Genomic DNA, 27,993 nt, shown 5'->3' on the forward strand with positions numbered 1-27,993 from the left:
TTTGTTTTACTTTGATGTGGGTTTATTTTTTTTTTTCCGTTTTATGTTTAATTTCATGGCTCTGTTGTTTAAGTTATATTGATAAGCATTTTTTTGTGGGTGGAGGGAGGGGGGAGTGTAGTGAGTGTACTGTGATCTTACAATATAAATGAAATGGCATCGATTACTGTACACTATAATGAAATAAAAAGACTTGTAAATAAATAAATAAAAATAAGTTAAAGTAAAATGTTATTTATATAATTGTATTCTTTTTCATTTGAAAGCAGAAGGAGTTATTCATATGTTAACAGTTCCCCTTGTGTAACACTTAAAGAATGCAGATCAATAAATAGCTTGATGGAAAAATAGGGTCGCAATTAAAAAAAAACTTTGGATAAAGACATTTGTTATAACTCATTTAATAAAAAATACTTACTATTCTCATTGCGGTGGAGAAGAATAGAACTGGGAACAACAGAACAACAGTAATCAGTATACATCTAAATATGGAAAGTAAAACATTTATCCATATTTATGTGAGAAAAATGTATCTGTTTATTATAACCCTTTAGTCAGCATTTCTTCCTCACTTGCATATACATTACAAACCAAATAAGGACCAATTCCAGACATGCACCCCAACATACCATCATCGGGGTCCTGGCAGGTGAAGCTTCTTCCCTCCAGCTCTGACATCACTTCCTGTAGAATGTCTGTGTTGACCGCGCCAGAGGAGGAGGCTGGAGAGGAAAGACAAAAGCAATGGATGATTTCTTTTATTGCACTTTTGATTGTTGCAAAACATTAAGATCTGTGGCAAACACACAGTTATGAAACTACGTTTTTCTTTCTATCATCAGAAGTAAAAAGCTAACGTTAAGCTATAAACAAAGTACATTGTAGTAAGAGGACTTAATTTCCCCAAGCTCAAGGTTGGGCATTATAACGTTTACTGCTCTCATTTAACTTGTTAGCAACCTCCAAGTTTAGGACACATCGAAGCTTCGGACCAAACAAATGCTAACTCATTCCCAGGTTTTAAGATGAATTCCTGCACCACTGACAGTGACAGACACCAAAGTCTGTCCTGGTAATGTTACGGCCCGTCCACACAGCGGCGTGCGTTGACGTTTCACCATTCACTTTGAATGGGGTGACGTCACTTTTCGCCGAACTGCATTGTGGGAAGCGACGCGGAGCGTTGCTGGCGTGGCTCGCTGCAAAAGTTGAGCAATGTTCAACTTTTGACGCCTCGGCAGAAGCGTCAGCCAATCGAATCATATGCCAGTACAAGCTCTAGCCAATCAAACCGCTGCTTGTGTGTCAGGGGCGGGAGATTCATGTGATGATTGTTGGTCGAGTTTCAGACACGCAAGCTTCAACGCACGCCGCTGTGTGGACGGGCCGTTAGTGTGTGAAGGAACATCGCGCTCACCTGCTTTGGAGAAGGCGTTCAGGATGTGGTCGTAGGAAGCCAGGCTGGGAGCTGAACACAGAAACATTTTTAAACTCAAAACTATTATGGTTATACGATTGTACCTCTGTGTGAGTGTGTGTGTGGTTACCTATCCCCATGGCCTTCATCTCGTTCAGAGTGTGTATGGCTTGTGTTTTGGCCAGAGAGCCGCAGCGCCGCAGAGCTTTCAGGACGCTGTTGAAGGTGGAGAGGTTGGGCTGGACTTTCTGCTGACTCATCTGATTCAGCAGCTCCTGCAGTGGGAAAATAACAAGTGGATATTTAACAATATGTGCCACATGAGTGACTTTCACTGCCACAAAGGGCTGAAAGGGATTTCAACATATATGGAGCCCCAAGGTGTATTCAGTCAAATGGTATGAGTACTTTATGAATAGAATGTGTGAAATACATATGGGAAACAATCATTTTTGAAATTATTTAAGAAATGATTATATCATTTTAAAATGTTATTCTATCTATCACTGCTTGAATGTTTTATTTTATTTTATTTATTTCAAAATGCACTTTAAATTTTTTTTTTATTTCATATGAAATAGAATAAGAGTAGTAAAAGAGTACTTCATAAAATGTGATTTCTATTATACTCCATTTATTATTATGAACATTCTTTTCATTATATCTTAATTATATATGTTGTGCATTTTGGTGCTATTTACCGTTATTTTGGAAAATTCTTACAGTTTTTGGTAGAGCCAGATTCTACTTCATAGGGAATGGCACAGGAATGATAACATTTTAATTTCCTAAATCATTTATTGTTATTATGGATATTTATTTCATTATATATTTGTATTATTATTATTATTATTATTATTATTATTATTATTATTATAATGAATTATTCTTTTAACATTGAATTATTTTACATTTTGGGGATCCAACCACTATTTACCTGAAAGTGTAGATCTTGTGCATTTAAATCTTTAAACAAACTTGAACATGAGTTATTACAAGCAGGTCTGATGATATGCTGATAAGAAAACAGTCTTACAGCGAGGAGGTCCCATCTCTCGTTGTATTTGTCTCTGAGGTCTGGAGCTGCGATCAGCAGAGCGTTGAAGATGTGGACGTCAGCTGAAACACAAAGTTTCGTTTTGAGTCTTCTACTTCCAGAGCAGAACTTCCACAGGCTACCTGCAGGCTTTAGAGTCACTGAGACTACTAATGTTATCGCTTGTCATCGTCTCATGGTACGGTCAAGTAAAACACTTAACCTGACAGCAAGACAGAATATCATAACCAACACAAACGAACATTTCAAAAATGCACGACTACAACACAGACCTTTGAAATGAAAATAGATGGTTAAATCACTACATTTAAAAATGGTTGTAGAAGTTATTGAGCCTGTATTTAAATTGCCTGCATACAGTACTTTGTATAAGCCAGAATTTTCAAGTAAAAAGGGAAAAATATACCAATTACCTACCATGTCCAACATTAACCCTTTTACACTTTGCAATATGGACAATACTTAGGGTGTATAACCTGTTATTATTAAAACACTCATCATTATCTTTAATTTATACTAATGGAACATTATACATATTGTAATTGGAAAATGGTATTGTTGTTGGTATATATTGTAGTACAATGTGCCAATTTTTACTTGAAGTTCCTATGCTTATATCCATATTTTTATAATATAGATAATTTATAGATAATTAGAGTTCTCAGATTCTAATGAGGATTCAACCTGCAGTTTCTTTTAAATTGTGTTTGTATAGAAATAATAAGCCATTTCCTCTTCCTGTATTCCCACTCACCGGTCAGTCTGTTGTTGAGCAGGTCTGTGTAAATGCTGAAGGCCTTTGCGTGGGCTCCATGCTGGAAAGAGACACACAAACATATTATATTTAATCTAGATGCAACCAAAATGGCCCCCCTGTTTCAGAACCCCCCCCTGCAGTGAGGGTCCGTACCTTGACCATGCCTCTGATCAGAGCCGAGTAGCAGCGTGTGTCTCTCTCTGGCAGCAGGTTGAAGATCCGCTCTGCGTTGTTGTTCTCCTTCCAGCTGAACTTCATGAAGTCTGAGGCCCGGCGCGGCCTCCCCCGGCCCTGCCTCACCTCCTCCCCAGGCTCCTCCTGACACACAGAGGGAAATACACACACTGTAGATTTAATATCATGTCTGAAGTTGTTGGGAAAATACTCAATATACTCTTCCAATATCAGAGTAGCATATGATAACAAAGGGATCCCAACTGTAGCTGTGTACATGACAAGATATATGATAACCTAGAAGAGCATCGGGACTGTTTTAGGCATATGATAGATATGTGATTAACATGATGATTCAGCCTCTATGGAGATAGACATATGACAAGCCTTCTGGGGAAAACCTGGTCTGATTAAGAGAGACGGCATTCATCCTACTTTGAAAGGTGCAGATCTCATTTCAGCAAACATTTCAGGGCTTTGTGGACTTAATCCATGACAAACTGGAGTTGAGACCAGGAGGCAGAGTCGCAGTCTTACACGCTTCTCTGCGCTCTCTCCTAGGCAGTCATCCATAGGAATCCCGAACCCAATAAAATACCCAATATTAGCGGTGTGTGTGTCTGCCCAAGGACAATTTAAGGTAAAACCTAATAGAGGTGTCATACATAATAACCTAATAAAAGTAAATGTAACAACTACTACAGTGCAACAAAACATTTAGATTAAATGTGGTCTCTTAAACATAAGATCTCTAGCATCTAAAGCAATATTGGTAAATGATTTAATATCAGATTATAATATTGATATATGCTGTCTCACTGAAACTTGGTTGAGACATGAAGAATATGTCAGCATAAATGAGGCCACTCCACCCAGCCATGTCAACACTCATATTGCTCGAGGCACGGGCCGAGGAGGTGGAGTTGCAGCAATCTTTGACTCAAGTTTACTTATCAATACTAAACCAAAATTAAATTATACCTCCTTTGAAAGCCTCGTTTTTAGTCTTACGCATCCGACCTGGAAAACTTTGCAGCCAATCTTATTTGTTACAGTGTATCGTGCACCAGGTCCTTATTCAGAATTCTTATCAGAATTCTCTGAGTTTTTATCAACTTTGGTTCTTAAAACAGACAAAGTAATTATCGTAGGTGACTTTAATATTCATGTTGACGATGATAAAAATAGCCTTACTGTTGCATTTAACTCTATATTAGATTCTGTTGGTTTCAGTCAGAGTGTAAATAAACCAACCCACTGCTATAATCACATTCTCGACCTTGTTCTGACTTATGGTATTGAAATTGAGCAACTATTAGTCGAACCGCATAATCCTGCTTTATCCGACCATTTCTTAGTAACTTTTGAAGTACTATTACGAGACTACAAAGCATTAGTCAAAAGCTCTTGCAGCAGAAACCTATCTGTTAGTGCTATAGCCACATTTAAGGAAGAGATTCCACCAATACTTAACTCGATAGCATGTCTGCATGTAGGGGAGGAAACTTATACAAAATGTACACCACCCCAAATTGATCATGTTGTTGATAGTGCTATAGATGCGCTGCGAATAAAATTAGAATCTGTTGCTCCTTTGAAAAAGAAGAAAATAAAACAACATAGATTAGCTCCATGGCATAATGCCGAAACCCGCAAAATAAAGCAAAAGTCTAGACAACTTGAAAGGATATGACGTTCCACTAAACTTGAAGAATCTCGTTTCATTTGGCATATTACTCTCAATGAATATAAGAAAGCACTGCGTAAAGCGAGAGCAGCCTACTACTCTTCATTAATAGATGAGAATAAGAATAATGCAAGATTTCTTTTCAGCACTGTAGCCAGGCTGACAGAGAGCCACAGCTCCATTGAGCCTTCTATTCCCATAGCACTCAGTAGTAATGATTTTATGTGCTTTTTTAACGATAAAATTGTTACTATTAGAAACAAAATTAATGACCTCTTGCCTTTGACCAGTATAGTGTTATCAACAGCTCCCGGAAACGTAAGTTCTAATATTACACTAGATAGTAAACTAGAATGCTTTTCAGCCATAAACCTTGAACAATTACATTCAATGATTCTCTCTTCTAAACCATCAACTTGCATGTTAGACCCAATTCCAACTAAGCTGTTGAAGGAAGTTTTTCCATTAATTAGCACTTCTTTATTAAATATTATGAATATGTCTTTATTATCAGGCTATGTTCCACAATCATTCAAAGTAGCAGTGATAAAACCGCTTCTTAAAAAGCACAACCTCGATCCAGAGGTTTTAGCCAACTATAGACCTATTTCTAATCTTCCGTTCCTCTCAAAGATTCTTGAGAAAGCGGTCGCAAAACAGTTGTGTGATTACTTAAAAAACAATGATTTATTTGAAGATTTTCAGTCTGGCTTTAGAACACATCATAGCACAGAGACGGCTCTGGTTAAAGTCACAAATGACATTCTAATAGCCTCAGACAAGGGACTTGTCTCTATTCTTGTTTTGCTCGATCTCAGTGCTGCATTTGATACTATCGACCATGACATCCTATTGCAAAGACTAGAGCACTTAGTTGGCATACAGGGAACTGCTTTAGGCTGGTTTAGGTCCTATCTATCTGAACGCTCTCAGTTTGTACGTGTCAACGATGAATCTTCCATGCAAACCAAAGTTAGCCATGGAGTGCCACAGGGCTCAGTGCTCGGACCTATTTTGTTCACATTATATATGCTTCCGTTAGGCAATATTATAAGGAATCATTCTGTAAACTTTCATTGTTATGCGGATGATACTCAACTATATTTATCAATCAAGCCTGATGAAATTAATCATCTAAATAAAATTCAAGACTGCCTTAAGGACTTAAAAACGTGGATGACCTTAAACTTTTTGATGTTAAACACGACCAAAACTGAAGTTATTGTACTTGGCCCGAAGAATCTACGAAACAAATTATCTAAAGATATACTAACTATGGATGGCATTAATTTGGCCTCCAGTGAGACTGTAAGGAATCTTGGTGTTATATTTGATCAGGATTTATCCTTTAACGCCCACATAAAATCAATTTCAAGGACCGCCTACTTCCATCTACGTAATATTGCAAAAATCAGGCATATCTTGCCTCAAAACGATGCAGAGAAACTAGTCCATGCATTTGTTACTTCTAGACTGGATTATTGTAACTCTTTATTATCAGGGAGTACCAAGAAGTCAGTCAAGTCGCTTCAGCTGATTCAAAATGCTGCGGCTCGTGTACTAACCAGAGTTAGGAAAAGGGACCACATTACTCCTGTTCTGGCTGCCTTACACTGGCTCCCTATAGAACACAGGATAGAATTTAAAATTCTTCTTCTCGCCTACAAAGCCCTTAATGGGCAGGCACCATCTTACCTTAAAGAACTCATTATACCCTACTGTCCTACTAGGGCATTGCGTTCCAAGAATGCAGGGTTGTTGGTTGTTCCTAGAATCTCTAAAAGTACAATGGGAGCCAGAGCCTTTTCTTATCAAGCTCCACATTTGTGGAATCAGCTTCCAGTTTGTGTTCGGGCGGCAGACACCCTATCCGTTTTTAAGAGTGCGCTTAAGACCTTCCTTTTTGATAAAGCTTATAGTTAGGGCTGATTAGATTCAGCCCCTAGTTTTGCTGATATAGGCTTAGTTTGTCGGGGGACATCTTACTTCTTCCTTCTCTCTGTCTGTACCTGTGTACTCTCATGTTCCGATTAACCCAGCTTCCCCACATTTCTTTCTTTTTGGCGTCTATATACGCCGGGATCCGGAGTCATGGATGATCCTGCGGTCCTGTGTCCTGGATCGCGAGCGCTGGATCTTGAGTCATGGCTGTGGTCCTGGATCATCGGTCCTGGATGGATATCCTCGTGGATTCATCTTCCTATTATACACACATGCATTTCCAAACATTTGGACTACCTATGTTGCAAATGTATTATCTTTTCAATTTACACACGGCATCTATTGCACGTCTGTCCGTCCTGGGAGAGGGATCCCTCCTCTGTTGCTCTCCCTGAGGTTTCTCCCATTTTTCCCTTTAAACTGGGTTTTTTTCGGAAGTTTTTTCTTGTACGATGTGAGGGTCTAAGGACAGAGGGTGTCGTATTGTCATACTGATATTCTGTACACACTGTGAAGACCACTGAGACAAATGTAACATTTGTGATATTGGGCTATATAAATAAAAAAAATAAATAAATAAATTAAATAAATTAAATAAATTAAATAAATTAAATAAATTAAATAAATTAAATAAATTAAATAAATAAAAATAAAAATTGATTGATTGATGACAAGCATGCTCATTTCTGACGTGGAGCTAATTTGAACTAAACATTGAATACTGCTTTCTATTCCTCCATCTTGTGACTGTGTAACTCCCTCTCTTGGATATCAGCATGTGAAGGACACTGTTCAGGAACTAGTTGATGCTCTGTATGTGATGACTACTTCCATTCTTGAGAGGATCATAAATACATGGATTCTGATATTGAAGCTCAAGCCGGTGACGAGTGAGAGTTTTCTAACAGAAGTCTACAGCTAAAAGGTGACGGATTTGACTTTTTGTTGACAGATATGAATAAAAAAGGGTTAAATATAAAGAAATACTTAATATTGCATGTTTAATGCTTACATTAAATCAGAATACCTTTATTTGTATTTACATACAATAATTTCTTATATGTTATTCCACCAACCATCTATCTATTAATTTATCCACCCACCCTCATCCATTTATTTGATCACTCAGAACATGCATTTCAATTGTTTTGAATAATTTATTTACTCCATACATTCTTTTTTATACGTTAATTAATTAAAATATGTTTCTAAATAACGATGGCAATCTTGGGGCATTATAAACAAGATGTATTTAGAATTTGTTATTTTGATTGAACAGTGTAAAAAAACAAATTGCAGTAAGTTTGATAATCAATAATAGTTTGGATCTTTTACAAACAAAAGAAAAACGCCCAACTTGTGGTTCTGTTGTGACTATTTGTATATGTACTGTATTTTGTCTTTCACTTAACTCATTATTTATTGGAATTAGATAAAAACAACAATGGAGAAATGATTGGCAGGTAATTGATAATGGAAATAATTGTAGTTTCTTTGAAATCCCTCCTCAGGTTTGTATCAGCGATGACTCACCATGTCCTCTGACTGCGGCCCCCCCTCCTCCACAGGGTCTCTGTCACAGTACAGACAGATCAGGTCCAACAGGTCATATGTAGTTTCCATAGAGACCGCTGTGCCTAGAAGAATTGAATCAAAAAAATAGATGTAGCAACATCCCTGAAAAAGAGAACGTGTGTCTTTGTCTGTGTGCCTGTATGTGTGCGTGTGTTAGGGCTGCTCGATTATGGCAAAAATCATAATCTCGATTATTTGGTTCAATAATTGATATTACGATCATTAAAAACGATTATCCATTTACTTTGAAAACATCAATTTATTGAAAAAAAAAGGTGTAGTATGTTTTTAACAGTTGATTACCCTGAACTTTAAGTATAATTCAATTGAAAAACCAATACAAAAGTTATATATATATATTTTTTTTAAAGGTGGGGTAGGTCATTTTGGAGAAACCAGCTCGAGTGCGCTAGAATTTGAAAATACACAACCGGAGAAAATCTGCCACTTCCTTACAGAGCCCCTCCTCCAACACACACGAACGCGCACATGACCAATGAGGGCACAAGATAAGTTTGTGCACAGATAGAAGGCTGACAGGCAGGTAGGCCATCCAGTTATTTTAGCCGGGCCGGCTAAAATGATTCGTTTTGCTTTTTACAGTAATACGGCTTCCACAGACGACATTTTTTTATGGATTTTTTTGTCAAAACACTTAAAGGTGGGGTAGGTACGTTTTAGAAACCGGCTCGAGATACACTTTTTGTTATATTCCATGGAATGCTCTTAACATCCCGATAGCAATGAATATCTGAAGTGCTTTGACAAAAAATCCATAAATGTCATCTGTGGAAGCCGTAATACTGTAAAAAGTACTGGATGGCCTGCCTACCTGCCTGTCAGCCTTCCATCGGGGCACACACTTATCGCGTGCCCTCATTGGTCATGTGCGCGTTCGTGTGTGTTGGAGGAGGGGCTCTGTAAGGAAGTGGCAGATTTTCTCCGGTTGTGTATTTTCAAATTCTAGCGATCTCGAGCCGGTTTCTCAAACTTATCTACCCCACCTTTAAGATATTCATTGCTATCGGGATGTTAAGAGCATTCCATGGAATATAACAAAAAGTGTATCTCGAGCCGGTTTCTCAAACTTACCGACCCCACCTTTAAATAAATAATAATAAAAAAGAAATAATCATTTTATTTCGATTATGTTGTTTTCATAATCGTTGCAAGCCAAAATCGTAACTGCGATTAATTGAGCAGCCCTAGCATGTGTCTGTGTGTGTTCTCACCAGACTGCAGGAGTTGGTCGTACATTTCAACAGCAGCTGTAACTTTCCTCAGGCGGACTCGTTCCTTCAGCGCCTCCTCACTCACATCCTCCAGGAGCAGTGACACCGTCTCTGGCATCAGACACTACACACATACACACACACACACACACACACACACACACACACACACACACACACACACACACACACACACACACACACACACACACACACACACACACACACACACACACACACACACACACACACACACACACACACACACACACACACACACACACACACACACACACACACACACACACACACACACACACACACACACACACACACACAAAAAATCGTAAGAACTGCGGTGCTGAGAAATTCCCACTTCACTTTAAATCAACTCTATTTATAAGCAGTGCAGTGACTAACTCTTTGCTTATTAGAGTAAGGATTCCTGTCAACCCCCTCAAAAGCATTTTAGTTCTTCTGGTTCCCTCGTTGAGTATTCAACGCTTTTTTGTTTTTGGTTAGAAGCCTAAAATAAGGTGTGTGGTTAACACAATATAAGGTTTTCACAGTTTGATATAACATCCATCAGCTTTTTGCTTCCTGCTATTGCATTTATGCTTTAACTCTTATACAAGTGGTGTTAATATGTGGAGGTGATCCTGTTGAACAAAATGTGTAAGTATCATAAATGTGTGTTTGCCACAGAAATTCCAAAATCTAATGGAACTGCTATGCTAATTTCTCTGTCGGCCTACAAAAAGACGTCTTTACTCCAACAATATGTCGGTGTGTGTGTGTGTGTGTGTGTGTGTGTGTGTGTGTGTGTGTGTGTGTGTGTGTGTGTGTGTGTTCTTACCGGTATATGTGGTTCAGCGAAGTCTGTGGTGAAATACTTGGGATTATTGTTGATAAAGAATTTGGCTGCAGATCTGCCAGACTCCTTAGAGAGAGAGTACAACTTCTGCAGGGAGACAAAACGACACAGGCTCAGTTACAAAACATATATTACAAATATTTATATTACAGCAACATACATACAACAGCGATCTCTTTTGTTGCTCAAATCCAAATGTACTGCCATTCCAAAATGAATGGCAGTACACCATTAAGCAGAGATAGAAGAAACTAGCAATACTACAGTATAGCAATACTCGGTTACAAGCTTAAGTCATGCATTAAAAATTGTTCTAAAGTAAAAGTACAAAAGGATTACTATTCAAATGTACCAAAAAGTAAATGTAGACATTACGCAGTATTTCAAAATCAAACACATTAAATATTTGTATCATAATTATTCATGCATTAGTGTGATCATCACTTCAATGTTGCAGCTTATAAAGTAAATGTGGGGAAGTCCAAATTATAATAAATGTAATAATTTGTTATTTGATTTATACTGCATGTCGTACTACTGACTGTAATCTGCAAAATAAATGTTTATTGCAGATATCATCTGCAATAAACATTTCTTTTTACTGCAGACCGTACGAAGTATGAAGTACCGTATGAAGTAGCTTAAAGTGAAAATACTCAAGTGAAATATACTTGAGTAAAAGTACTTAGTTACATTACACCACTGTTGTTATTGTACATACAAATACATTAAGTTGCCTTCAACAACCCATGGGTCCCTACATGAGGGGATAAAAATGACAAATGGGATGGCGTGTTGTTTTGACGTACAAACTCATTAACTGTCCTGGGCGAGAGGAAAGGATCATCCTGGAAGTTGTAGGGATATGCTGTAGGATCCTAGAAACAGAAACAATTATAATATATGAACAAACAGGCACACAGACAGATAAACTAGCACACTTTTTCAGTGAAAGTTCATCAGATGAAGCTCTCACCCTGCCCACAGTGGAAGACAGAGCCTCCAGCACCGCCTCTTTGCTCCTGTTCAATGACAAAGGACACATTAGTCTGGCATAAAGACACCTGATGCAAATGTGAAATACAAATACTGACTTGATTTAGAAGCGTATGTAAATGGGACTATAAGCATATGGACACTTACCATGTTTTCTTCCTGGGGATGACGATAGTATCTGTAGGTTCTGCAACGATATTGGGATAAAGGTGTGATTGAGTGTAATGTCACCAATATATTACAACAAATTACAAGTAATGCTTTGATGTAGAACACAACTAACAGACATTTATTGAACATCTAAACATTTTCCTATAACTACAATTTTCCAATTTAAAGGATCAGTTCTTCTTCTTGTCAACAGAAACCCGGTGCTTTTCAAGCACCAAAAAATGGCTGGTCTAGAAGCAAGAACCGCTTACGTCGGAGGTGGGGGTAGGGGCGGGATTAACCTGAGCTATAACCGTTTATGGCGAGTACGGCAAATGAAAGTTGTAACAAGCAGTAGTGCTGACCAAAGTGACTAGAACGCAACAAAACACTTTATAAAGTCAGGCAGCACTAACCAGGCTTCGTGTGATTCTTGTTATTTGAACCCTACTTTGACCATCCGTTCGCCGTCATTGATCATTGTGGAGAGCAGACAGATGTTTTGTTTTGTATTATAGCAGCTATCGGATGGAATCAATACATGGGCTGCACAGGTTGTCATGTCCCACTATCACAAGTAGAATCATAATGAAAAATACGCCGGTAAAATGTGCCGGCTTATGCCACAACAATAGGATAGCAACAAGTAGTCAAGATAGTCAGTTTAGCTTCGGTTGCTATGCTAACATCACCCATTTTATACCAGAGAAACTTTCATAACAGCGTTGTGATGCCAAACAGTGGGCAGCACTGCAGTGGTCGGCAAATGCCGCTGAACACATTAATTAACAATGAACCACGGCACTCTGGAGAAAAGTACAAGGGTTGAGAAGTAGTTATTTAATTTAATCTGGCTTCGTATGATTAAGCAACACGATCATCGACCCAACGCCGTTGGGGAGAAAATCAGCGACGTGATGAAGCGGCAGCACCGTTCTTATTATACATCCATGGGCAGCACCAGTTGGGCTCTCGGCGGTGTGAACAAAACGGTGGCTGAAAAGAAAAACCGGTTCCGAACCAGAAAAGCTCTAGCACGGAGCTCGAACGGGAACCGCGTTGGTGTGAAAGGGGCATCAGTAACTGCTGCTGACAATGGAAATCTTTAAAAATGGGTCATGAATTTGTAGTTTGTTCTTTTTGGCAAAAGTTTTCCCTAAAAAAGTAATATTTAAATCGAACATCTGTTAAACTAATAAAGTATGCGCAGTCATTTTTCTTCTCTCATCCATTTATTCAGGGTCATGAACCAGCATGGCTGTGCTGCGTAATCAACATGAGACATATAGCGCTCCGCGCTTATCATGCTTATGACGTCACAATGGGACGTACCATTAAACAGAGTAAGGGTGCTATTACAAAGTAATACTTAACACTCCCACTCAACCTTAACTCTATTGGTTACATGAAAAAAACAAACAAAAAAAACAACATAATAAGGCTTCTCTTTTGCCTTAACAATGTGAATACACTTGTGCACTTTTAAGTGCCAAACATGTCTTGAGCAAACCTCTTCAGTTGTAGCTTTGTAGCTGGCTTGGTCATGACATCAGCAATCATTAACTCAGTAGGGCAGTACTCCAAAGTTAACTTTCCGTTATTTACAGTTTCCCTAATGAAATGGTACTTAATATCAATGTGTTTGCTCCTTTGCCTGTTTACTGGGTTTTTGGCAAGGGCAATAGTACCTTGGTTGTCCTCGTACACCTTTGTTTGTGCATACTGGTATGTGTCTATACTTTTGAGTAGCTGATCTAAATAGATACATTCTTGTATAGCTGATGCTAAAGATATGTATTCTGCCTCACAGGTGGATAATGCCACTGTTGGTTGTTTCTTTGTTTTCCATGAGATCAGAGAGCTTCCTTTACTTAGACTGACACAATATCCTGATGTGTTATGCCTGTCTGTTGCATCTGATGCCCAGTCAGCATCACAGTACACTTTTAGATCTATTGCATCTCTGTCATTTCTCTTAAAGCATAACTCCTGTTCTGTTGTGCCTTTTAGATATCTGAACACATGTTTTACTGTATTCCGATGTTCCTCTGTTGGTTCAGCCAAGTGCTGAGATAGTTTACTGACCAAAACCTATATCTGGTCTAGTACATGTGGACAAGTAAATTAAACTTCCCACTGCCTCTCTGTATTTAGTTGGGTCTGTCAATTTTTCAGAATAATCCGTTCAAGTTTTGGCTCACATGGGGTCCCCCTGGCCTTGCAATCCTGCATTTCGAACCTCTCTAGGATTTTGCCTATATATTTCTTTTGAGACATTTTAACTAGTTGTCTAGTTGAGTGTTTACCATAAAGTTCTATTTTGGTTTCATCTGACCATATGACATTCTCCCAATCCTCTTCTGTATCATCTAAATGCTCTCTAGCAAACTTCAGACGGGCCTGGACATGTACTAGCTTAAGCAGGGGGACATGTCTGGCACTGCAGGATTTGAGTCCCTGGCAGCGTAGTGTGTTGCTGATGGTAGCCTTTGTTACTTTGGTCCCAGCTCTCTGCAGGTCATTGACTAGGTCCCCCCGTGTGGTTCTGGGATTTTTGCTCACCGTTCTTGTGATAATTTTGACCCCACGGGGTGAGATCTTGCGTGGAGCCCCAGATCAAGGAAGATTTTCAGTGGTCTTATATGTCTTCCATTTTCTAATAATTGCTCCCACAGTTGATTTCTTCACACAAAGCTGCTTACCTATTGCAGATTCAGTCTTCCCAGCCTGGTGCAGGTCTTGGTGTCCTTTGACAGCTCTTTGGTCTTGGCCATAGTGGAGTTTGGAGTGTGACTGTTTGAGGTTGTGGACAGGTGTCTTTTATACTGATAACGAGTTAAAACAGGTGCCATTAATACAGTTAACAAGTGGAGGACAGAGGAGGCTCTTAAAGAAGAAGTTACAGGTCTGTGAGAGCCAGAAATCTTGTTTGTTTGTCGGTGACCAAATACTTATTTTACCGAGGAATTTACCAATTCATTCATTAAAAATCCTACAATGTGATTTCCTGGATTCTTTCCCCTCATTCTGTCTCTCATAGTTGAAGTGTACCTAGGATGAAAATTACAGGCCTCTCATCTTTTTAAGGAGGAGAACTTGCACAATTGGTGGCTGACTAAATACTTTTTTGCCCCACTGTATCTGTTTGTTTAAGGTGTCCAGGTGATGCAGACAGGCTGGACCAGAGTGAGAGACAGAACTGGACTCCTCACAGCAGTGAACTTCAGCACAGGTACAAAGACTCTATTTTTTATATTGTACAAAGAATCAAGAAAGATATTGGTTTAAATAAATGAAGTATTGACTTTAATACACTGATATACATTCCATTAAACAATAATAAATACTTGATCACCTACACATCAGTTAAGTTGAGGGGTTTTTCCATGCAAAAAGTTACATTTAGATGTTAACAATTTGCCTCACTTTATGAGCTTCACAACACTTGTGCCTTGTACCGTAGAGTTTGCAACGTCACAAATAAATGGGGCCAATCTTCAGTCAGATGTGAATGTGTAATCTAACATTTTCAGTAAGAATAATGGACAAAAGGAGTGCAAATACAAATATAATTTATTGAAATGTGAACCAAAAGTTAATCAAACATGTTTTAAATAAAAAGCACATATGGACAGAAGGTGTAAACCTATTAAATGTATAAGTAAACACATTTAGTCAAATAACGTGACAGACTAGGCCTGTGCAGTTGCTATCAGCTATGCCCAGCATGGGCTCCTCCATCAGGCATGGTCCTCCTCGCTGAGGAAAGACCCTCAGTCCTCTCCAAACCAACAGACAGGACATCCATCACACGGAGGTTTCTCCCTGAAGTCTCAGCAGCTCTCTGGACACCACACTGTCTCAATCCGTCCACACTGAATATGAGAGGGGGGAAATGAAAATAATAAATGCTTTAGACAATAAGAAATATAAAGTTGACTGTTGAGTTGCTCAGTTTTTTTAGATTGTCAATACTATTACTGTATAACTAATATATCAGGTTAAGAGGCACATTCAAATAAAGATTGGTCTTTAAATACATTTTGTCTTTTGAATTGTTTGTCTAAAGTCAAGGATCTAGAACTGGTACTTAGTTTGAATGATACAGTCTGGTTATTATGCTGTTTGGAGGAGGCCTCACAGATAAGAGCACTAGCTACCACACATGTACCTTAGCTTGACTTAAATGTATTAAACGTATAGTTAAGTGATATCAAAATAGAAATAACTAATGTCATGCAAACATATTAATATTTGCTTAATTCCAGTGTTGAATTTAGCACAATTGCATACACACATTAAGGGATTTTAAGATTCTGAAGTATTATGCTAAAAACTCAATAACTTTATAGTTTTGCTGAATAGTTTCATGTCCGCTTACCTTAGAAACGTAAAATGCGACGGCAGTGTGCAGATGGGTTAGCTTAGCTTGGTAGCTTCAGCTAGCTCTGGAACTTCCAGCTCGGTGGCAGCAGGTCCCGCCTCGGCTCCGCCTCTTTGCCCATTTGGAGCAGGCTGGAGCAGGCGGGAATTGAACTCTGACGGCCCGTCTACACTACAGCGTCGACAGCGTCGAAAGCTCCAATCTGCTCCAATCTGCCCATTTACTTTCAATGGGGTGACGTCACGTAGCCGCGCTTTTTCGCCGAACTGAATTGTGGGTAGCAGAGCGGTCCTCAGGCGACAGAACAATGTTCAACTTCTGTCGCCTGAGACGCCGGAGTAGCCAGCGCCAGCCAATCAAATCCCGTTTCCCAAAATCTGACAGCTGAAGCCGTAGCCAATCAAACCGCGTCTAAGCTGGGAGAGATATCCCGCCGTTCATTTCTATATTTCAAAAAAAGTCGGAGGAGAAACTAACTATCGCCGTAGCAAATCACCCGGTTTTGTATGACCAGACCCTCTTCACCTACCGGGATACAAACCGGAGGAACCAGGCATGGAAGGAGGTGGCAGAGACAGTGGGGGAAACTGGTAGGTTTTCGTCTGTTTGGGGAGTTTATATATATATATTGCTCCCATACAATCCCCGGGGTTTTTTGCTTTGTATGTCGGGGGCGGGAGATTCATGTGATTGGTTGTTGGCCGTGTTGCTTGAATAAAATCCCCAAGCTCCAGACTATTATCCAGCTCCAAGCTATTTTTGGAGCTGTAGTGTGGACGCTCCGTGACTGTCGAGCCGTTAGTGGCCGACTCCGCCTACTAACTCTGGCAACTCTGCAGAATCCTATGGCCAGTGGCGAGCCGTCAGGGCCCTCTAGGCCCTCTGTGAGGGCCTAAGATATTCTAAAAAATAATATTTGAAAACATTAAAAACCGTTTTTTTTTTAATAATTTTTTGTTTTTGTTTTTTGTTGCAAAGACTAGAGCACTTAGTTGGCATACAGGGAACTGCTTTAGGCTGGTTTAGGTCCTATCTATCTGAACGCTCTCAGTTTGTACGTGTTAACGATGAATCTTCCAAGCAAACCAAAGTTAGCCATGGAGTGCCACAGGGCTCAGTGCTCGGACCTATTTTGTTCACATTATATATGCTTCCGTTAGGCAATATTATAAGGAATCATTCTGTAAACTTTCATTGTTATGCGGATGATACTCAACTATATTTATCAATCAAGCCTGATGAAATTAATCATCTAAATAAAATTCAAGACTGCCTTAAGGACTTAAAAACGTGGATGACCTTAAACTTTTTGATGTTAAACACGACCAAAACTGAAGTTATTGTACTTGGCCCGAAGAATCTACGAAACAAATTATCTAAAGACATACTAACTATGGATGGCATTAATTTGGCCTCCAGTGAGACTGTAAGGAATCTTGGTGTTATATTTGATCAGGATTTATCCTTTAACGCCCACATAAAATCAATTTCAAGGACCGCCTACTTCCATCTACGTAACATTGCAAAAATCAGGCATATCTTGCCTCAAAACGATGCAGAGAAACTAGTCCATGCATTTGTTACTTCTAGGCTGGATTATTGTAACTCTTTATTATCAGGGGGTACCAAGAAGTCAATCAAGTCGCTTCAGCTGATTCAAAATGCTGCGGCTCGTGTACTAACCAGAGTTAGGAAAAGGGACCCACATTACCTCCTGTTCTGGCTGCCTTACACTGGCTCCCTATAGAACACAGGATAGAATTTAAAATTCTTCTTCTCGCCTACAAAGCCCTTAATGGGCAGGCGCCATCTTACCTTAAAGAACTCATTATACCCTACTGTCCTACTAGGGCATTGCGTTTCAAGAATGCAGGGTTGTTGGTTGTTCCTAGAATCTCTAAAAAGTACAATGGGAGCCAGAGCCTTTTCTTATCAAGCTCCACATTTGTGGAATCAGCTTCCAGTTTGTGTTCGGGCGGCAGACACCCTATCCGTTTTTAAGAGTGCGCTTAAGACCTTCCTTTTTGATAAAGCTTATAGTTAGGGCTGATTAGATTCAGCCCCTAGTTTTGCTGATATAGGCTTAGTTGTCGGGGGACATCTTACTTCTTCCTTCTCTCTGTCTATACCCGTGTACACTCATGTTCCGATTAACCCAGCTTCCCCAAATGTCTTCTTTTTGGTGTCTATATACGCTGGGATCCGGAGTCATGGATGATCCTGCGGTCCTGTGTCCTGGATCGCGAGCGCTGGATCTTGAGTCGTGGCTGTGGTCCTGGATCATAGGTCCTGGATGGATATCCTCGTGGATTCATCTTCCTATTATACACACATGCATTTCCAAACATTTGGACTACCTATGTTGCAAATGTATTATCTTTTCAATTTACACACGGCATCTATTGCACGTCTGTCCGTCCTGGGAGAGGGATCCCTCCTCTGTTGCTCTCCCTAAGGTTTCTCCCATTTTTCTCTTTAAACTGGGTTTTCTTTGGAAGTTTTTCCTTGTACGAGGTGAGGGTCTAAGGACAGAGGGTGTCGTATTGTCATACTGATATTCTGTACACACTGTGAAGACCACTGAGACAAATGTAACATTTGTGATATTGGGCTATATAAATAAACATTGATTGATTGATGTTACATTTTTCATTAGTTTTACCAAAATAACTTGATTTTATTGTATTTAAAATAATATTTCCAAAGAAATAAATCCTTCGAATCTGCCTGTTCAGTTTCTGTTGGAATGTGAAGGGTTAAATGCCGTCTCTGCGAGTTATGTGAAGACGGGAGAGCTTGTTGGTCCCTCTCTACATTCACAGAGGGCCAGCTATAGTAACTCAATTAGAGAGTAATGTCAAATGACAGTACAATTGACCAATCATATCTTCCCTCTAAATGGGCGGGCTTTATTTTCGCGGACTTTATGACAAGTTCCGCCCGCTGTGAGGTCTATGCAAGTGGTGCAGTGACGCGTCCTAAAACCCGGAAGTAAGCTGCGCTCGGATTCCCTCGACAGAAAGCAACGGGATTTCTCCATAGGATTTTTGGAAAATAGCTCGAAATAAGGTCTGTGGAAAACGAACCTGTTAGATAAATGCACGTTTTGTTCAGCCGGATAATATCCACATGTCTACCCTACTTTTATTATTTTCGAATCATAAATCTAAACGATAGATTTATGATCGATAGATTTATGATTAGCATAAGTTCGTTCATGATGGCTCACTTCAGTGATAGTGATGACATCGTTGCGAGTACCGCAGTCTCTTCTCCTAAATCCTTTTGAATTCTCCTATCCACTATTCCTTAACCCGTGACGTTTCACACAGAGGTCAAGGAATAGGAGATAGGGTTAGAACTTAGGAGCTGATTTTTAAACTATCCGACCGCAACCTATGATTCTGACAAACCTCCCACTGCTTTAATTTAACAAATTCTACAATATAAAAGTGGCAGATTTGCTTTATTAAACAGACCAGACCTAGGCTGCATACCAACACAATTAGGAACATGCTCACATCTTACTATGTTGGTCTGAAGAGCTGAAGAATTCATACACAATGGATAAAAACTGTGTTGTCTCATTCTATATCCTGTGAGAAAATGATATACATTTAGCATTACAAACTCAACATACTATTCCTAGCCTGAGGAAGATATGAATAATCAACATATTTGAATGGAATCTCTAACATTTTCATGTAGAATAAAAACAAAAGAGTGATTATACAAATTACATTTATTGAAATTTGAACCAGAAGATGAAGCTCAACGACTGTTTTAAATAAAAGGACATAAAACAAAAAGGTGGATAATAATACAATCTATTAAATGTAAAGACATTTGGTCAAATGAAATGACACTGAGCCAGTGATGACAACGCGTGGATGAAGATGGTGCAGGTCTTTCTTCATGCCCCCCCTCCGTGCTGTCCCCTCAGAGGAAGTAGGGAAACGGGATAAGAACTCTGGACGTCACGCTGTCTCAATGATCCACACTGTTAATATGATAGGAAAATAATGTTTTAGGAAATGAAAAATATGAAGTTAACAAATAAAACACGGCTCAGGGGCATCATGGACGGTAGGTTTGCCTAAAAAGTTAACTCAGCCTCCATTGATTTCCATATCAAATTAGCGTGTTAATAACATAAGCTATCATGGCTTATACTTGCATATCTAAACAGAATCATGAAAGCCTGTTGGTAGAGTCAGGCACACGAGTCCGTTTGAGTGTGTGCGCCGGTGTCTGAACGCTCACTCACTGCTAGCTATGTAGCTAACTGTTAGGCGACTTAGCTTGCATAGTTATGGAACTAAAGGTAGCAAAAGGTAACTTTCATAGCACAGCTTTACTTCTCACTTAACACAATAAAGAAACAGACCGTATAGTACAGCACAAATAACACAAATGATCAATACTTACATATATTTTCACTTGTAGTATTATAATAATTGAAATGCTGGTTCTTCTGGGAGTGTTCTATCCACGCTCAGCTTGCACTATACAATCGCTGTAGGACTGGGCTGTCACTCAAAAACTGAGTAGCCAATGGGGACGCACCCCTGAAAGTCCCGCCCACCTGTGAGGTTTGTGTCAGAATCTCAAAACAAAAAGTGAAGGAGCGCAAATGAGTGCTGCAGCGAGAGCAAAAGTCTGATCATTGAGAAAGAAGAAACAAGAACTGCAAACAAAAACCTATGTTAAAACAAAGAAAAAAGACTTATAGTTTACATGATTACACAAATGATTTGTTTGCAACTTATAGTTTTATTTTTGAAATTTATTTTATTTTGCTTGACTCAGTTCTTTTTTATTTTAAACTCATAGTTTTGCTTTATTCTGAGAAAGTGTTGCTTTATCTTTATGATACAAAACTAATCCCATAGACTGCAGGATTGTGAGTGTTGGATGAACTCAAATAAACTGCATGATGAACTTTAAATAAACATGTCACCCTGTGCTAAAGTTAGGGTTATATTTCTGAAAAATTAACAGAGGAATAACCCATATCCAACATATATTCTATACTAGGCAAAAGTTCATCCGTCTGATTAATGTTTTCATGCTTTTCATAATATAAAAAACATAGCCATCCATATCCGGTTAGCAGAGGTGGACAAAGTAATTATACTTTGTACTTGAGTAAAAGTAGAAATACACATGCAATACTCTCTTACCAGTAAAAGTCCTTCATACAAAATCTTACTTGAGTAAAAGTACAAAAGTATTGGCATCAAAATATACTTAGAGTACCAAAAGTAATGTCCCATTTTAGAATCATTACATTTCGGTATAATGATTATTGATGCATTAATGTGTTCATCACAGCTGTTAAAAGGTGGGTATACTTTATATACTGCTGCTCGATATCTTAACCTATCATTTTATATCATAGTTAATTTATAATAATATCTATTTGTTAAATAAATGTAGCACAAAATTGGCTTCTAAAATATAGTGGAGTAGAATAAAAAATAAGCATAACATGGAAATACTTAAGGAAACTACAAGTTCACCAAAATCTTAGGTGCAGTACTTTTAGCCGGTATTTGCACATCTGTACACAAGCAAGCTCTTATCCAATTTCCATAACAATACTGCACATATTTTATTTCAGTTTATTTGATTATTCTGAGTACTTGGCAATAGTATACTGCACTTAGTTTCATTTTTGTACATCCAGATCACATGTAAATAATTGTACTATATCTTAACATATAATAGTTTAAATTATTCTGATTTTATTCGTTGGTTGTTATCTTACTTTTTATCTTCTTTAACTTTATGTATGCACCTTGAATACCAAGGCAAATCCCTCTTATGTGTAAACCTCATTGGCAATAAACCAGTTTCTGATTCTGATTGAGTACTTCAATAATAATAATGAATAATTCCTTACATTTATTATAGCGCTTTTTCAATGACTCAAAGCGCTTTTACATATACACACTACACATATATCATACATGCAATGGTCAGATACTGTGGACAATACCCACAGGAGCAAGTTCAGGTGAAGTGTCTTGCCCAAGGACACACCGGCTTTACAGACGCAGCAGCGGCGGGTTTCACCCCTTGATCTGATGATCATTGCACAGCGCACTGCGCCACACCTTCCATCTTCACGCCTCGAGGTCATCGAGGCGCTTTTACAAGTACACATTGGTATTATACATGTACTGTGGACAATACCCACAGGATCAAATCCGGGTGAAGTGTCTTGCCCAAGGACACAAGGGCCTGACACAGTGGCGGCAGGAACGGGTTTCGAACTAGAGTTCCCCAGCACTCCCCCTTGATCTGATGATCGGATGCACAGACCACTGCGCCATCCGTCCCCATTACAATACATTACACCACTACCTGTTGGTTAGTTGTAAACGGAAGCATTAACACGGATACAATTTTAATCAAGGATTATGACTCCTACATTCAGGGCCGTCCCTCCCTACAGGCCGATCATGCAGGCTGCATGGGGCCTCACATTGCGCAGGGGGCCTTGCGCAGGGGGACTTGCGCTGGGGGCCTCGCGCTGGGGGGGCATCGGCTTATGAGCTTGGCTTGTGCCCAGTTCTCCGCGCACCAATTTTGCCAATTGCCATATTAAAATATCATGACAATTCATGACATGAAGAAGGCAGTCAATTTGCACATTTCATGGTGATGCTCAGCCTCTCCCCTTAACTCCTAACAGTCATCATCATGTCAACCGCAACACAGAGAAATACTGATAGAAATGTGTGTGTAGTTGTTGATACATTGCTGACAGAGGGAACTACATTTGAATACAGATTTAAGAAATATCAGGTTTTGAGCATGTCATAAGCATGTTTTGTCTTGACTATATTACAACTATATTATAATAAAATAATATAGTATTTATATTATTGAATTGATTATGATTATTAGTAGAAGTAGTTTATTTGCATTAATTATATTTTAATCTTTTTGAGGCTAGTATTTGGCAAATAGACGTATTCAGCTGTAAACGCATAATGAAGGACATACATGCACATTTACCATTTACCTCACGGCCCATCCACACAGCGGCGTGCGTGGAAAGCTTCACCATTCACTTTGAATGGGGTTACGTCACTTTTCGCCGAACTGCATTGTGGGAAGCGACGCGGAGCTTTGCTGGCGTGGCTCGCAGCAAAAGTTGAGCAATGTTCAACTTTTGAAGCCTCGGCAGAAGTGTCAGCCAATCAAATCATATGCCAGTACAAGCTCTAGCCAATCAAACCGCTGCTTGTGTGTCAGGGGCGGGAGATTCATGTGATTGGTTGTTGGTCGAGTTTCAGACATGCCCCCCGGGAAGCTTCAACGCACGCTGCTGTGTGGATGGGCCGTCACTGTTTAAAAAAGTAACTGTGTTGATAATAGGGGTGTAACGGTTCACAAACATTTCGGTTCGGTACGTACCTCGGTTTTTTGGTCACGGTTCGGTTCAGCAGAATTTTTTTTCACAAAACAAAAACATATATATATATATTTTTTTTTATTATTATTAAACTGTGAATAATGTATTCACTCAAATAAATACAAAATATAATAAAATAAACATTAAGGTGCAGCATTTCGATGAACTGAAATAATCTGTATTTGAACTTTACTGTACAAGTACTCACAAAACATAAACTATTAGTTTTGGGTTTTTAATTATTATTAAACTGTGAATATTCACTCAAATAAATACAAAATATAATCAAATGAACATTAAGGTGCAGCATTTCGATGAACTGAAATAATCTGTATCTGAACTGTACTGTACTAGTACCTAAGCAGCCAGCTTGACATTAGGACTTGCTTGTCATTGTATTTTCATGTTGTTTAAAGAAAGATGAACTTGTCTACATGGCTGCTGAAAGGGCAGATCTGCTGGCACTAGCAATGTCTCCTGCTGTGGAGAAAACCCTCTCGCTAGGGACAGAGGTAGCAGATACAGCCAGGTAGTGCTTTGCTAACATGGCAACATAAGGATATTTGGCGTTTATAATAGCTTTGGCTCGGTCTGAAGTTTTTGCGAGTGGTGGAGGCTAAATGCTAGCGGGAGTTGGGTTTGCACTTCAGTCTTTTTTCTTTTGGTACCGGTTATATTCACGTTCGGGTGATGCCTTTTCAAGAGTGTGCATTGCCAGCCGCGTAACCAATTTTAGTTGAACAATGCCGACAAACAGCTTTGGCTTGGTCCACCTGTCTTTGTCCGTCATCCTTGTACGTAACTGCGAAACCAAAATGTTCCCAAACCGGAGACTTCAATGATGCTGGAGGACTTTCGAGCTCAACTTTATCTGCGTTCGCCATTAATTTTCGACAGTTCCTCAAATTACCGACTAAATTTGAACGCATCCCTCTGACCAGCTCTCATAGCATGCCCTCTCATCCAATGAAATGACTTGCTCGCTCTATGACGCGATGAGCCCAATGGGAGCAAATTACTCTGAATGCTGCGACGCAGCACCTCAGATTACTTCCAAGAAGTTGTTCACGTTCTCAATTGTTTACGTTTAACGTTATATTCGTTCGGTACACGCGTGTACCGAACCGAAGGGCCCGTACCGAATAATTTCGGTACGGGTACGTGTACCGTTACACCCCTAGTTGATAATAATAATAAACAGGAATTATATTTGCAAAGTACTTTGTTTCCCAAATATTTATTTTCACTCCTGTCGGTGGGGGGGGAGGCCTCATCTCACAATGTCGCTTGGGGCCCCAAGTTGGCCAGGGACGGCCCTGCCTACATTGAAAGCATTTTATAACGAGCCCTTGACAAAAATATGACAACATAAGCAGTTCCGGCCCGTCCACACAGCGGTGTGCGTTGAAGCTAGCTGGCGGGTGTGTCTGAAACTCGACCAACAACCAATCACATGAATCTCCCGCCCCTGACACACAAGCAGCGATTTGATTGGCTAGAGCTTGTACTGGCATATGATTCGATTGGCTGACGCCCAGTGGCGGCTGGTGGAAAATATTTTTGGTGGGGCTGTTGATATAGTGAGTAAACATTTTTTTTTTGGGAGAAATTACCCCTTAAATTAGGACTTCTCGTGATGTAATGGCGCGTTTCCAGTGCAGCGCGGAGCTCGCTTTAATGCTGCGTTCAGACCGGACGCGATGCGAATATTCGCTTCGCTCTAAACGCTCCTATTGCATCGCTCTAGTCGCTCGAGTTTCACCGCGGCTGCCAGCTGTGTTTACTCGCATCATTCAAACAAGACGAGCTCGGGAGCTACAACTACAACAAAATGAACATATTTTACCGTGATTAAATTGTAATACACGTTTCTAAATGATGCCGACGTAACAACATACTGATTAGTAAAAACCATGAATTAATGCTTTGACAAGTCTGCAGACAGACGGCAGGCGAAAAACCTTTTAGAATGCTTGTTTTCTGAATGGAGATTGGGTCGACCAGGCTACGCTAACGTTGTATATGCTCACTCCACACTCATAACAACGGCCTACAGACATAAATAAACCAGCAACTGTATTCGCCATGACACAGACAGTGCCGAGCCGTGCGGGGCCCGTTTTTGGTTGCGTTTCCACTTGGCCTAGTACCGGCTAGCGGGTCCTAATTCACAGTTTTTCTGGCCCCATAAAATCGTGGTTCTAGGGCCAGGAACAACCAGGCTGAGTTGGGCTGAGTATGCTAAACTAGAGAGAGAGAGAATCGCTGGCAAGGGGGCTACAACTACAACAAGATGAACATATTTTACTGTGATTTAATTGTAATACACGTTTCAAAATGATGCCGAATTAACAACATACTGATACCGGTTAGTAAAAACCATGAATTAATGCTTTGACAAGTCTGCAGACAGAAGGCAGGCGAAAAACCCTTTTAAAATACGTGTTTTCTAAATGGAGCTTGGCTAAGCTAACGTTATATATGCTCCGACCGTCCACACTCACAACAACGGCCTATACAGACATAAATAAAGCAGCGACTGTATTCTCCATGACACAGACAGTCTGTGGTTTGTACTTGTTTAACTTTTGTCTAGTTTCTGAACAGATCGTATCTGTCCCCGGCTGTTTGAAGAGCAAGCATGGGAAACAAAAGACAGCATTTACCTGTTTGCATCCAGCTAGCCATGCCTTTCTGGTGTACCAGCTACGTGAGAAGCCTTGTTGATACGTTTTGTCTTTTTCACGAGCTTGCTGCGATATATACAAATCGGGTAGGTCCAGTCCAAGGTCTTTAAGCAACAGTTTATCTCCCAAACTTCTCCTTTCGAAAGGATTGGAGATTAGCTCTTGAACGGAATTGGGCGGGGACCGAGGTCCGGCGAATCCACCTGCACACGAAGCCATTCTCATCCAACTACTGCGTCACCTTGGTCACTCACGAGTCTAAAAAACAACTCACGTCAACGCACGTAAGCAACGTGGGCACCAACGTGAGCGCCCTCGTGACCAAAATATTTGAACAATGTTCAACTTCTGACGCCGGAGACGCCAGCGAATCAAATCCCGTTTCTGAAAATCTGACAGCTCAAGCCGTAGCCAAACAAACCGCGTCTAAACTGGGAGAGATATCCCGCCGTTCATTTCTATATTTCAAAAAAAGTTGGAGGAGAAACTAATTATCGCTGTAGCAAATCACCCGGTTTTGTATGACCAGACCCTCTTCACCTACCGGGATACAAACCGGAGGAACCAGGCATGGAGGGAGGTGGCAGAGACAGTGGGTGAAACTGGTAGGTTTTCGCCTGTTTGGGGAGTTTATATATATATTGCTCCCATAAAATCCCCAGGGTTTTTTGCTTTGTATGTCGGGGGCGGGAGATTCATGTGATTGGTTGTTGGTCGTGTTGCTTGAATAAAATCCCCAAGCTCCAAGCTTTTTTTGAAGCTGTAGTGTGGACGCTCCGTTACACTGATATTTTCTGTAGTGACAGTGTATCAATCATGACCAACATCTTAATCCAACAATTACCTTTATTAGCTTCTGCAGCTTGTTGTCGCAGAGCTGACGTCCAACCAAAATTCCTGGAAAAAAACAAACATATTAAGTAAAAGAAGTTACACTTAGTGTATGTTATCTTGACTTTTAACTTTTCACATCCCCTGATCAGTTTTCATGCACATTTTACACAGTGCACTCAATCTAAATACGGATATTGTACATATTTGTTGTCCCTAGTCATTTTATACATTTTTTATAATTGTATTCTGTTTTTGACTTTTGCAGCAATTAACCTGTATTCTATTTCCTCTTGATATATTTACTGTATGCAAACATTTGGTTCAAGGACATAGAGGGAAAATCCACTAATCGGCAGATCACCGGTTCGATCCCCGCATCCCCCAGTGACACTTAACACCAAATTGCTCCCCATAGGACCATAAGTGTATACATATGTGTTTGAATGGAATTTTTTTGGCATGTTGCGCTTTGATGTGGCTAAAGCAAGCGTTATACAAATACAAGTTCAGTTCATTAAGACGTGACCTCTTAAGACGTGACCTCCTGTCAAATTATGCTTGCTGCAGCTAGCATACAAGACAATACATACATGTACAATGACCGCAATTAATATAGACTAAAGTCGACTGATCTATATTCTGCTTTAAAACAAACATGTCTTACCTGTGACTCCATAGCTGTTCGAAATTATTAAGCAAAACCCGACTGTTTCTTTGGATATAATGCCCTACGTGCCTACCGGGCGCCGCCATGTTGTTACTAACTGAAGGCTTCTGGGAGGGAGAAACCATGTGGGCTGTG

The 27,993-nt window shown here is 39.7% G+C and overlaps 1 protein-coding gene across 1 annotated transcript; it reads right to left on the bottom strand.

Moving 5' to 3' along the window:
- Positions 1–400: 400 nt before the first annotated feature.
- On the bottom strand, positions 401–27,983 carry ptcd3 (pentatricopeptide repeat domain 3). Its single transcript, XM_034092926.1, has 15 exons — positions 27,856–27,983; positions 27,202–27,254; positions 11,858–11,897; positions 11,691–11,736; positions 11,524–11,592; positions 10,697–10,801; positions 9,841–9,964; positions 8,567–8,670; positions 3,385–3,549; positions 3,229–3,289; positions 2,454–2,536; positions 1,548–1,692; positions 1,418–1,468; positions 630–722; positions 401–447 (listed from the first exon to the last, which is right to left on the bottom strand). The coding sequence occupies exons 1-15, from the start codon at positions 27,981–27,983 to the stop codon at positions 401–403; spliced, it is 1,314 nt and encodes a 437-aa protein (XP_033948817.1).
- Between the last annotated feature and the right edge of the window lie 10 nt (positions 27,984–27,993).

This window comes from Pseudochaenichthys georgianus, chromosome 10 (assembly GCF_902827115.2).
Source record: "Pseudochaenichthys georgianus chromosome 10, fPseGeo1.2, whole genome shotgun sequence".
In the NCBI taxonomy this organism is placed as follows: domain Eukaryota; kingdom Metazoa; phylum Chordata; class Actinopteri; order Perciformes; family Channichthyidae; genus Pseudochaenichthys; species Pseudochaenichthys georgianus.

What these genes read in the sequence shown, in the direction of transcription:
- ptcd3 (XM_034092926.1), bottom strand. Translation starts at nt 27,983, where the DNA reads ATGGTTTCTCCCTCCCAGAAGCCTTCAGTTAGTAACAACATGGCGGCG. An exon ending in TGATCAGAGGCATGGTCAAG is followed by an intron (nt 3,290 to 3,384) that starts GTACGGACCCTC and finishes GTCTCTTTCCAG; the next exon opens with CATGGAGCCCACGCAAAGGC. An exon ending in AGAGATGGGACCTCCTCGCT is followed by an intron (nt 1,693 to 2,453) that starts GTAAGACTGTTT and finishes TTCCCACTGCAG; the next exon opens with GAGCTGCTGAATCAGATGAG.